General features: G+C 38.1%; 1 protein-coding gene across 1 annotated transcript; it reads left to right on the top strand.

Moving 5' to 3' along the window:
* The first annotated feature begins 7700 nt into the window (after nucleotides 1-7700).
* Nucleotides 7701-12326, top strand: LOC113763251 (auxin transporter-like protein 2). Its single transcript, XM_027307007.1, has 8 exons — nucleotides 7701-8080; nucleotides 8355-8540; nucleotides 8661-8773; nucleotides 8878-9061; nucleotides 9369-9466; nucleotides 10842-11049; nucleotides 11236-11493; nucleotides 11780-12326. The coding sequence occupies exons 1-8, from the start codon at nucleotides 7925-7927 to the stop codon at nucleotides 12059-12061; spliced, it is 1485 nt and encodes a 494-aa protein (XP_027162808.1). The 5' UTR covers nucleotides 7701-7924; the 3' UTR covers nucleotides 12062-12326.
* Nucleotides 12327-13171: the final 845 nt, after the last annotated feature.

Below are 13171 nucleotides of genomic sequence, written 5' to 3'. Positions count from 1 at the left end.
TGTGGATCCAATTATATACACTGTTAATGTATATACTCCCTCCGTCTCACTTTGATAGTCCTGTTTTCCTTTTTCGTCTGTCCCAAATTGTAGTCCACTTTCCAATTGAAGAATGTAGTTGTATTTAAATTTTCCTAAAATGCCCTTATTCAATGTAAGTTGTTGTTACTATAAACTTACCCCATTTAATGAGAGTTGATTCTTTTTTTTGCCATCAATTCAAGTTCCCATCAAGTTGTACTCTATTTAATGTGAGGGTATTTTAGAAAAATAGCAATCTAAATTTACTTTTCCAACAAAGTTAACTACTTTTTCTTAAACTGTGTGAAAAAAGAAACAGGACTATCAAAGTGGGACGGAGGGAGTAAAATTTACTCTAAAGGGTAATCAAGAAGATAACCATACTCTGAGTTTTATAGGCCTGTGGAGCAGTTTGTTCGGGAGTTGGGCCACAAATATGTAGGCCCAATTCTGTAGAACTACTCCTTGCTACTGAAGGAATGATCTGCAGTTTTGCAGTCTGCAAATACAGGAACTTGTTGTGATGCCTGAACTCCGAAGCCTGAAAGTAAACAAAAAAAAAAACCATTATTAGGAGTATTTGCCATGTGTTCCGAGTGAAGTAGCAATGAAAGGGAAAGGGCAAAGCAATTCTAATCAGAACGTTATTATTGTTTTCCCTTGCGAGAACATGAATAACACACACACACACACAATTAAAGCAGATGTGGTACGTGATTTCAATGTCCCAGAGGACAGAAATAAGTAGCTTGGAGTGATGCTGTTCCCCAGCAATGTAAACAATGAATTATGGCCGCCCCCAGTCTTTTAGGGTGCCTAATTTTCAGTATGGCCTGCGACCGGAAAGAGAATTCACGCTGATGTCTCGCGTTACAACATACCTACATATGACTTCCACCACTTCCACTGCACTATACTGTAGTATATAATAATGGCACAGATTCTTTAGGAGGAGGTAGCAGCAGCAAAGCAAAGGCAGAGCAAAAGGATCTTGGTGGAGGATTTGACCTGCTGCTTCGTTTTACTTTGTACCATACAATCAGAAATCTAATGCATGTTTGCTTGCCTACGTGGTGGACACTCAGTTGAGATGGAAAATTTGATGAGACCACTCCCCTCCACCTCCCCCTGAGGGACATGGATATTATGAATTGAACGTCAAAGTTGTCTTTAATTTAGAAGAAGAAAAGGGCAGCGAATCAACGAAAAAGGAGATAGTCAGGATGCAGACGGACCCCCGAAAAGCTTTAATCATTTCCAACATTAGTAAACTACTGCTGTCCTCCGGTACTCCTCTCACCAAATCTATCACTGAAGTTTTATTTGTCTTAGAGCATCCTATGAAAAGCTAAATTTAGCGGCGGGAGAGGAGTTATCTACTACTATAATATACTTATCATGTTATCCTATCACATTATATAGTGTTAACGTTAAACTTAACAAATGAGGGCATTGTTATTTTTTTTTTTTGTTGAACTCGGGCATTGTCATTCAACGAGTGCATGAGATGTGGATTGGGTAAGTATGCAGGGATGTGGATTTAGCCTCTTCCTAAATCTAATTTCTGTCGTTAAGAGCCCGGATTTTATTACAAAGCTACAAAGCCAGCCGTCAATGGTGGTAACATTTTCGCCCCAACCCCCACCTTTAGTTACTTAATTAGCACTAATTTGGGTGAATCATTATAGATCATCATGGATCACCACCAGCCAGCATCCGTAGTTCCCAATCCTTTTGAAGGCACGCTAGCTGGATTATTTGGTCGGTCGTTTGGCTGTTTAATTTTGGCGATTGCCACTCAACATTCTCATAGCGCTACCCCTTTTTATCGGAATGTTTAAGGAAGACATTGTGCCTTTAACTGCACCAAATCTAGCATCAGGAATCAACATTCCGGACCGAGTTTAGCTTTTCTGTCTCGTAATCCCCGAATTAGCTCTTCTTGGAGACACTACTTATAAATCTCACCGATCCCCCATTAATTGATCTCACTGTGCTGGCCGTAGCAGTTAGCTGTAAACACAAAATCCTAAAGCTAATTTTTATACAAAGGCGTTAGTTCGTTTTTCTGGTTTCCGATGCGTAAAAATCTTTCAATTCTCTACCCTGAAAACTACTACTAATTAGCTTGCATGCATGAAACTCCGTTTCAACTTGAGACGAGGGTGTCACAGCTATTTGTCGAGAGAGAGAGAGTGTGTGTGTGGTACTCAGTTATTCATAGAGGCAGACCAATCGATCTCTTAGACCAATTGGTCACATATTCACGCAGGTATTAGGACGTGCTAAAGTATTTAATCTGTTGAAAATAAATTCAAGAGTCTAGAGATCAGTTGTACTAGTTTATACTGAATTCTACATGCACAAATGCCAAAATCAATATCGTGTCCAGACATCTAAACCATCATCGGTACGTAAATTGCAGATAACCATTCATCGGATTTGCTCCAAACTTCAAACATGCCTGACAGGCTCTGCCTAAAGAATTATTGTTTAGAAACTTCAGCCACCAATGGGAGGTTTTTTTTTTTTTTTGTCCGGCAATGAATGGCATCCACAAAATCGATCATCTAATTAATAATTTCACATAGCTAGTCTACTGCAATCAAAATCTTTTTTTTTTCCTTTTTTCTCTTTTTGGCCTCAATCTCAATATAAGGGGGAGCATGCACGGATCATGGATGCATAGCAATTGCAGCACGAGAGCTTCTAAAAATGAACAAATATAAAGTACTAGAGTCGTTTTTTGAGAATTCAATTTTTTATGGAGACATGATAATTATTATGTTCAGATGAGGTGACATTGATGAATTTACATATGTATCCTTTGAATTGAAAATATTATCTTGATTGATGTATATTGGGATTTTAAAAAATTACTTTTTCAAATAATAATATTGAAAAATATGTATTAATTTTGAAACAATTATTTTTATTTTAGGACATCGATCAGATAAAAACATATATGAATGACAGGAATGGAGCAAGAAATATGTTGTGCTGGTTGTGGACTGCATCATAAGGGGAGGTAGTCAAAGGGGACAAGGTTCTCAGGGAATGTTGCGGTCCCAGTCACAGGAAAGCATGACAGGACAAGGGAGCGGACGTCTTCTCCAACGACATTTGCCATGAATGTGTTGCACCGCACCAGAGCAATGCTTAAGCTTTTTAAGGGGGGTTGCCCGGCGGGCTTCACCTTATTCGCGAAAATGATTTCCATGCTGCTTCTCTGTAGTCTATCCTCCATCCTGATATTTATTGAAAACAAAACTCATCATGTTTTCTCATCATTACGTTAAGCATGATCAATGATCACTCTCGGTCTGGGCTGCTGCTTATTGAAATTCAAGTGGATGGAAAACTGCCAATTCAAAATAAAATAGCTTTATGGAATGAGGGGTGGGAAAGAGACTTTGATGAGATCGAAAACATGTACTATATAATACAGCCATTGGATTTACGACTTTTGTCTTTCTTGCGCGAAATAGTTAGTGAAGTGGCTTTAGCTTTTTGTTTTAGCCATTGAATGAGTGACCTTCATCACAATTGTCCAACCTAGCTAATGAAAAACATTTGGGATGCTCTCAGCTGCTGGCTCGTGCCAAATTCAGTGCGAATCCCACTTATCACGTGAGGCTAAAAGAAAATTAAATAAATAACACATGACAAGTTCAATAAATATATAGAACACTTGGTATAAATATAGACGTGACACTGAGTTGCCACTGAAAAGTGACACTGAGGATTCCATGTAAATAAAAAAATAATTAAATGCCAAAATTTTTACGACTTCTTGATGAACAATTTCGAGCAATATAGCTAATGCAAGGGTTAACATATTTTATTAGTAATCAATCTCCTTATATATCTACGGAACAAATTAATTCAATTGTCTCTCATATTTGCTTCCTTCTTTTTTTTTTTTTTTGTTTGGTAAATGCTTCCTGATTTCAATAATGCTAAGTGTACACGTAGGTGAAACTGTTGGCTAAGAATGATAAAGAGACTTTTTCTTTTTCGTTTTTGCAAGACTACAAATTGAAATAAATAATAACAACGTAGAGATTTTGGATTCTGAACTCCCTATCGCCTCCCTACTTCTTAAATTCCATCCTTCCTCAATTAAAAAAATTTAAACAAAAAGAAGATGAAGAAGAAGATGATGACAGGGTGTCTGGAGGAGGTGCAGTTTAAGGAAAGGGAGTCTCGACGATGAAGTACAACTGCCAAAGAGGGAAATGTACTAACTGAAAAAAAAAATATATGTATATAAATGCAAGCAGGTAAAGTAGCTGGAAGAACATATCAGAAATGATTATCAAGGAAAAAATGTGATGGCTGCCAAGCATAAAGGCACATGCTTTATCGTATGACTCTCAGACTTGTACTATTATTTAAAAGGGAAAATGACCTATTTCATCCCTTGCATTTCACAAAAATATTCTTTTCGTCCCTCACTTTTAAAACGAAGCAATTTGGTCCCTGACATTTAAAAATTAAACCTATTACATCCCTGAACCTAATTGTCAATTTGAATCAAACCATCCAATAACCCAGTAATAAATTTCGGAGATAGAATTGATAGATCATATTCACATGACATTTATTGAACCAAAAAAATTAAAAAGTATAACATAAAAGGTCATTCTTTGTCTTGGAATAATAGGATTTCTTTTTTGGGTAAATCTTTTCATGTACCGTTAGTATATATGCTTGTGAGTCTACATGTATATCATAAATACAAAATTTGGTGTTTAAATTTAAATTGAAATGATATGGCAGGTACATAAACCCATCAGTGTATACAATGACAATGTAGGAAAGATTAATTCTTCTTTTTTATGTTATAATTTTTTATTTTTTATTTTTGGTTTCATTAAATTCCACGTGAATATCAAGTTGAGTTAGTCAAGTGATCTACCAATTATATCCCCAAAATTTGTAATTAGGTTGATAGATGGTTTGATTCATATTGAAAATTGGGTTCAGGGATGTAATAACTTCAGTTTTTAAATGTCAAGGATGAAATTGTTTCGTTTTAAAAGTGAGGGACGAAAAGAATAATTTTGTGAAATGTGAGGGATGAAACCGATCATTTTCCCTATTTAAAATAGTACATACTTAGTTAGCATACCACTACACTAAATAATTAATTGTCTTAGAGAAGGGGAGCTCTCAAATCAAAACGTCCTTATATCCACGAAATGCAAGTCCATGTGAGCCGAAGAGTTTTTTTTTTTTGGTTCTCCTTTGGGCTCCGGATGGATTCTCGAGTCCACAGCCACAGGGAAATTCTCCTTTGCCATGTGATAAAAGCAGCTTTCTTTCACTTGTAAAAGCGACCACGCCCGTTTGGCTGCAATGATGCGGTCTACTTCGTTATAATTCCTGCCTCTCACTCCTTACCATATATATTTTTCCCTTTTTATGGGTTTGCCCCCCCTGTCAACTCCCAAGTCTATTTCAGCACCGTTGCTTTCTCGATCTCTTTCTTTAACCTTTTTTCTCGGTCATAAAACCAAGACTCATCACACTTCTGTCAACAACAAATCAAAGTCGGGTTTTTTGTCAACAAAATCAAAATTGGGAAAAAATATATTAAATGATCGAGGGACCAGCTAAATGGACACTGTACATGATAAATAAAAAATGTAAACGATGGTTTATGCAATTGTAATTAGTAATTATCTTGCCCTACTAACCAAAAAAATAATAATAATAATTTAGCCGATAAGGTACCGTGCAGTTTATATTTTGGATGGATAAACAGACGCATATGAAGCTTGCAATGCTTTATCTTGCGCATGGCAATGACACTACGAACTTGGTTCCTTTCCACTGAATTGTCTCTCCATTTTCTGTAATATACATTTGGATGTATGACACGCCCATTCATATATTAATAAGGGTTAAAATTAATCAAAATTTAAATGATCATGTCTCTATTTAATAAATAAAAACACATATCACGCATCCAAATATATATTATATATAAAAAACAAAAAGAGAATCCACTGAAAAATGAACCAAATTCATGAGACTACTAGACTACATTCTTACAATAATGTCTCGAGCAGTTATCCACAAAAGGTTTAGATAAATATGCTTTTTCGTTCTCCTTTTTCAGTCATCCCAGCAAATATGAATTCCACGCATGAACTTGAGGGTGGAAAACAGCACCTACCACATTATTCATGTGTCAAATTTGATACATTCATTTAAAATTTAGAAAAACTATTGTTGCTCTTCATAAATTTGTTAAACTTCCATAGTTTACAAATTTGGAACCGAGCACAGTCCGTCTTACCTACGGAACAAGTAGTAAAACTGAAACAAAAGTGTATTCCTTTTTTTTTTTTTTAAATTTTTTTCTCGTATGTAAGATGGACTGTGCTCTGTTCCGATGTAATTGTTCCAAAGGAATACACTTTTGTTTCAGTATTACTACTTAATTAGCTTGTTCTGAACCTTGTTACCACTCGTCTCCAGCAAACCACCTAACATCTATGCAGAAGTCAAACAGCAAAGTTGGAGGGGATACGCATACACAGCATGTCTCGTCTCTTAAGGGCATTATTCACAAACCTCTTCTAGTGGGGCTATCAGTCACGTCCGGGTTTGAGATAAATAATCATCTGTATACCGAAATTAGGTAGCTGGTGGGATTTAAATTTCTATTATTTTCGATGCTGTGACTGTCAATCTGAATCGGTGGTCAAACCGTCAAAGTCCAGAGGTATTGCGAGGGGAAAATGTTTTTTGCAGTCCAACTTTCGATATCACAACTCTCACTACCCTTTTTTATTATACTATCTAATAAATAAAAATTATATAATAAAAGCATCATTATAAAAATGTGGAATGCGAATATATTAATATTTGTCATTGAAAATTTTAGCAATACTAGTAGAGTGACAGTACTGTATTTTGTTATAATTTGTCGCGGAAGTCGAGAGAGCGCACTCGTGCGGACAAGCCACTCACGCTCCTATAATTATTTGTTTTTAAAAAAAATCAATGATGTTTAATTAAATTATTAGGTTATACTCGCTAAAGAATGGCTGGCTCTTAAAATTCTAGGAGTTTCGCCTTGGAGCTTAGAGTTCAAATCTTGAATTTGATAGTTGGAAGCGAAAAAAACCGTGAAGAAGAGGGATGAGGTTATTTAGAAGACAATATAAAAAAATTATTAGTTTACATAGTACTAGCAAGAAATAAAAGGTTTAATCAAAGAGCCCCCGGAGCTAGAGCTGGTGGTAGTACCTCAGTTGGGGGAGTACCTTCGCGAAGGTTCGAATTCCGGGTAAAGCGATCGGTGAAAAAATTGGGCAGCCTCTCCCAACCCGCAGAGGATTAGTTGGATCATTAGGTATTACCAGTCCGAAGATCCAGATACCTCTGTGTTGCAAAAAAAAAAAAAAATCAAAGAAACAAGGGATTTGAGCTCGAAAACCGGTGGTTGTTCGTCAAAACCCCACAAACAAACGGGAAGCTCTAAAAAAGCGGATTTAAGCTATGCACTTCCCGAAATCGCTCTCTCTATTATACCTTTCAGCCAGAGTCTTTCCCACCCTCCAAGGCCCCAACCCTCTCTCTCCCCTCCCTCCCAGTCCCAGTCCCAGGCACCAAGCCCTTCTTTGTCCGGCCTGCCCGTCTTTGGCCCCTTACTAAATACTCTTTTCTACTTATAAATATACCGCATAGATTGTTACGACTCTATCCATGTCCGGAAAACAATAGCGTGCCCTTTTAATTATCCCTACCCATTCTCTGGATTCTAGCCAGCTGCTTCATTTATTGACTCATGCTAGCATTACTTCTGCATCACGAGATATAACTAGCCAAAGTACGTACTGTTAGTACTTCTGCAAGAGCGAGCACAAGATCAGCTTGATATTGCAGAATGGCGACGGACAAGGCGGTGGAGACCGTAATTGTAGGAAATTATGTAGAGATGGAGACGGAAGGCAAGCCCGCGGACGTCAAGGCCAAGATTTCCAAGCTGTTCTGGCACGGTGGCTCAGTTTATGATGCTTGGTTCAGCTGTGCTTCCAATCAGGTATTATGCGCTTCACCTTGTCTTTCATTATTTGTTTTGATCTAGAATATGTGATGTTATGATTCCATTTTTTGGAGCTGAAAGTAAAAAAGTCGAGCCTCATTAATTTACGATCGATCAGACTACTCAAATAACATTTGAATGATTTTCCAGCAGAGACGTTCTTTTGATACCATATACTACTATAATGCACCTGCAGGAGTTTCTTCCAATGCCTGCTAGTGCCTTGATTGCTAATTACGAATCTTGTTTATTTTGTTTGTGAATTCAATAGGTGGCCCAGGTACTACTGACGTTGCCATACTCATTTTCCCAGCTGGGAATGATGTCTGGGATCCTCTTCCAGCTCTTCTACGGTCTGATGGGAAGTTGGACGGCTTATCTCATCAGCATTCTGTATATTGAGTACCGAACCAGAAAGGAAAGAGAGAAAGTTGATTTCAGAAATCACGTCATTCAGGTAGTATATAGTACTTACTACTAATTGCGCGATTTCACATGACTTTTCTGGGCTTCCCGGATTGTACATGTACATGTATAAACAGGAAAGGGAGTGCCTAATTACGTACATTGATTGCAGTGGTTCGAAGTTCTTGATGGGTTGCTGGGGAAACATTGGAGGAACGTGGGTTTGGCGTTTAACTGCACGTTTCTTCTGTTTGGATCCGTGATTCAGCTCATCGCTTGTGCAAGGTTTTAATTGTTTGTACCTATCTAATAATGCAAATTTAAGTGTCGAGGATTTAAATACTCAGCCAGCTAATCACTCTCACTATCTGATCTGACCCTCCCTGCAGCAATATATACTACATTAATGACAATCTGGACAAGAGAACTTGGACTTACATCTTTGGAGCTTGCTGCGCCACTACCGTCTTCATACCTTCTTTCCACAACTACCGAATCTGGTCTTTCCTGGGACTGTTAATGACCACTTATACAGCTTGGTACCTCGCCGTTGCTTCACTACTCCACGGCCAGGTACGTGCATTGTTAATTGTGTCTCTCTTCATTTTCATGGCACGATAGAGGGAGTAGAAAAATGAAATAAAGAATTAATATTCGTCGCACTCACATTTTAGCCTCTTACTCTTACGTTTCAGTGTGGTATGAATAGGGAATTGATATTTGGTGTCACACAATACCGAAGCCTAGGCTTCATATCTAAAACTTTGGTGGAATTTTTTTTTTTTTTTTAAATCTTAATAGTTTATTTAAAAACAATCTGTGTGGTATTGTTAAGTGAAAGAGTAATGAGTTGAATGTGGCCTTGCGTAATTAATTACAGGTAGAGGGAGTGAAACATTCGGGCCCAAGCAAGCTGGTGCTGTACTTCACAGGGGCCACAAACATTCTCTATACATTCGGAGGACATGCAGTTACTGTGTAAGACAAAGTTCTATTACAATTGTATATTCCGTCTTTTACGTTATTACCCGCCTTTCTTTCGGAATCAAATCTTCGGTCACACTTGAAATCAAAAGATGAAGGAGTCGTTAAGTGGTGCCGAATTAAAATTAATTGGACACTTGAAATTAGAAGCCGAGGTACGAAGATTTGATTTTGAAAGAACTAAAACTAAATATCATATAATAATTTAAATTAATTAAATACTTGACGTAATTTTAAAAGTGTCATTGAAAAGATGGCGTCGAACTTTTTTTCCCCTATTAATATTATTAAGATCCCCTCCTCCTAAGAGAGAGGAATAAATTGTCAACGGATCTTCTGTCTCACACTCTATGCCATTTTCTGTTTCACTTTTTATTATATTGCTATTTCTCCTACATAAATATCATGTTTTAGTTCTTTTTTGTTTCGTTAAGATCCAATAACTATTAACTGAGTAATATAAAAAAATTTTAAAAAGTCAAAATTCATATTAATATATTATTAAGATCTGCTCCTCCTAAGAGAGACGAATAAATTACCACTCCACTTGCTAGTTGCTAGAAAATAAAGACTAGCAGCAGCAGCAGCAGTAGTGGTACTGGACCTACTGGTAAAACGTCATCTCGAAAATGACCCATCCTTGCGGACTTCGACGTCATCTGACCTTGTTATCTTATGACAAAGACTTTTTTTTTGGGGAAGCTTATGACAAAGACTTCGAATTCGCTTCCCTAAAGAAGACCAACGCCACCTGCTGCATAAATTACATACAAGGGACAATGATCCATCGTTTTCGAAAACCCTTTTCTTTTCATTTTATCTTTTTTTTTTTTTGGGTTTATGGTGGGAATTTTTTGTTTTTCTTTTTACAGCCAATAACATCGACATCGTGGATGAATCATATGATTCATAAGATTCTATATGACAGCAGAGGAGGGTCTTTTTTCAGAATTGTGAAATTGCCTTGTCAAGCATGCGAGCTCAGAAAAGAATCGTATGCCTCCTCAGCCTTGGGAACTCTTTTGGCACCTTTTCAAGTTTAAAAAGAAAAGCCAAACCCTTTTTCAGTTTCTCCGATCCTTTTACTTTGTTTAGTACTCATTTCAGTATCTAGGATATGCTCCCTTTCCAAAAAACAACAACCATTTTCGTTTCCAGACTCGTGCAAATTGCTGCTGCTGCAATTTCGACGAGGGGCCTTCATGTGTGTTGCCAAGTTTAATTGATAACGTCCCGGATATAACGTATTTAGCCGTCGTCTAACTAATACTACAACATAATCCAAAAGCTTGAGCGACTTAACAATTTAACTTATGGAATAAATTTCAGAGTTTAATAGATTTACTTTGGATTTGATAATTGTGAACAGAGAAATCATGCACGCCATGTGGAAGCCACAGAAATTCAAAGCCATATACTTGCTGGCAACCCTGTACGTATTGACACTGACGCTTCCATCCGCGGCAGCAGTGTATTGGGCATTTGGTGATATGCTTCTGAATCACTCTAATGCATTCGCCCTCCTCCCCAGATCGCCCTTTAGGGACATGGCTGTAATCCTCATGCTCATTCATCAGGCAGGCCACCACTACTTTACTGTTCCAGATTAATGACTACTACTAATATTTTATTCAACATTTAAAAAAAAATAAAAAACTTTGATCGCAAATTGGCTTTTCATGAGTTCGCCATAAAAAAAGAGAGAGAGAGAGAGATCCATGAGTTTATGTTTCTGATGATTTCTGTGATGCATTTTCGTGCAGTTCATAACATTTGGATTTGCATGCACGCCCTTGTATTTCGTGTGGGAAAAGGCAATCGGCATGCACGAATGCAAGAGCCTGTGCAAGCGTGCCGCAGCAAGATTGCCGGTGGTCATCCCCATTTGGTTCTTGGCCATCGTCTTCCCTTTCTTTGGTCCTATCAACTCCACTGTTGGATCTCTTCTCGTTAGCTTCACCGTCTACATTATCCCTGCCCTCGCTCACATTTTCACCTTCAAATCTGCAGCTGCCCGCGAGGTACCCTCCTCATCATCATCATCGTTATTGTTTGCTCCTACTTTCCTTTCCGCCTCCCCTTAATCCTCGTGAACATTATATTTTACCATGCACGACTAAAAGATAGTTGTAGAGTTCCTCTGTCCTGGTAGCAAGACATATAAAATTTGTTGAGCAAAATTCATGGGATCGATCCATTGGACGATGTCTTTGGATGTCCTAATTGATAATTGTGTAAAGCGGTTGACCAACTTAAACAATGCGGCTCATGAATTGAATTTGAAATATAATAATGTTTGTGACACAGAATGCAGTAGAGCAACCACCGAAATTTGTGGGAAGATGGATCGGGGCATATGTGATTAACATCTTCGTGGTTGTGTGGGTCCTCATCGTCGGGTTCGGATTCGGTGGGTGGGCAAGCATGGTTAACTTCATCCACCAAATTGACACCTTTGGACTCTTCACCAAGTGCTACCAGTGTCCCCCTCAACAGTTTCCACCACCGCCTGTCATGAACGCCACCGCTCCTCTACCTCCTCCCCCCGGAAATCTAACTCTCCCACACCACATCATTCGCAAGCCTTGAGCAGCTGTGAAATTCAAGAGCCTGGGACTAGCAAAATTGTCGTGTCAAAGGAGTTGAGACGGTGTCACTCAATTGTCGTGCTAAGATGTTAGCTAGCTTTAGTTGCACTCCATTAATCTGGCAACCTTGCAGCAGACCATATACAGATATGGGGCTGGCAAGAGAATTTAGCATCCTACACCCTCAACCTCTGGGATCCAGTCAATTTTCCTTTTCCAAAATGGTCGTTAGATTAGTTGATGCTTGATTTGTTTGTACCTGAAATATGTAGTAGTGTAAGAAAAATGGTATGCTAGTTAATGCTCAAAGTTTTGCAGATTTTAAATCATTCTTAGCAATTTCCACCTTCGTTGTAGTCATTTTGATGCTTTGATCGAATAGTTTCGCGTCACAGCTGAATTGATTAGGTCCTTCAACAGGAAAACAAGGCAGATTAGAACAAAGAAAATTGAAGCAATATTTGGTTGTTCTATGATGTTAGCCCGGATGCAGTTAATGGTAGGTAGACTAATTAAACGGTTAAGACGTCCAATAAGTTTATCTACCTATATAGTAAAAGCGCGAATGGGGTTGTCAAGTGTGGTGGTTTTGTGCTGACGTGGCTCGCTTTTATTGGCTGAAATTTGGTCGTCAATCGCGTGGGGCTTGTGTGCTCTTGCTGGGAAGTGTAATTCTTCTTCTCTTGCTTTTGTTTGTCCAAGAGAGAAGAAGAAGGACCTTCGGTTTTTTGGCTGAGATTTGGTCGTCAATCGCGTGGGGCTTGTGTGCTCTTGCTGGGAAGTGTAATTCTTGTTGTCTTGCTTTTGTCCGAGAGAGAAGCAGAAGGACCTTCGGTTTTGACAATATATACTAGGAGGGGAACACCGCGCGATGCGCGGTGTAATTTTCGAGTTTGCCCAGAAATATTCAGTTATTCAAATTGGGATATTCAATATAAAGAGTTACATGAAGGTGCACACAAATCTTTGTGATTATTTTTTGTAATTTTATTAAGCAATGAAGAGAGACACAATTTCAGTCTGGTTGCTAAATGTCAGTCATTTTTGTTATGCTGACTAATCGGACAACAATGGCAATGTCATTAGTTTGAAAATAATATATCACTGTGTA

The sequence above is a fragment of the Coffea eugenioides genome, chromosome 2, assembly GCF_003713205.1.
Source record: "Coffea eugenioides isolate CCC68of chromosome 2, Ceug_1.0, whole genome shotgun sequence".
In the NCBI taxonomy this organism is placed as follows: domain Eukaryota; kingdom Viridiplantae; phylum Streptophyta; class Magnoliopsida; order Gentianales; family Rubiaceae; genus Coffea; species Coffea eugenioides.
The sequence above is the reverse complement of the archived record's forward strand: the minus strand, read 5'-3'. Positions and strand labels throughout refer to the sequence as shown.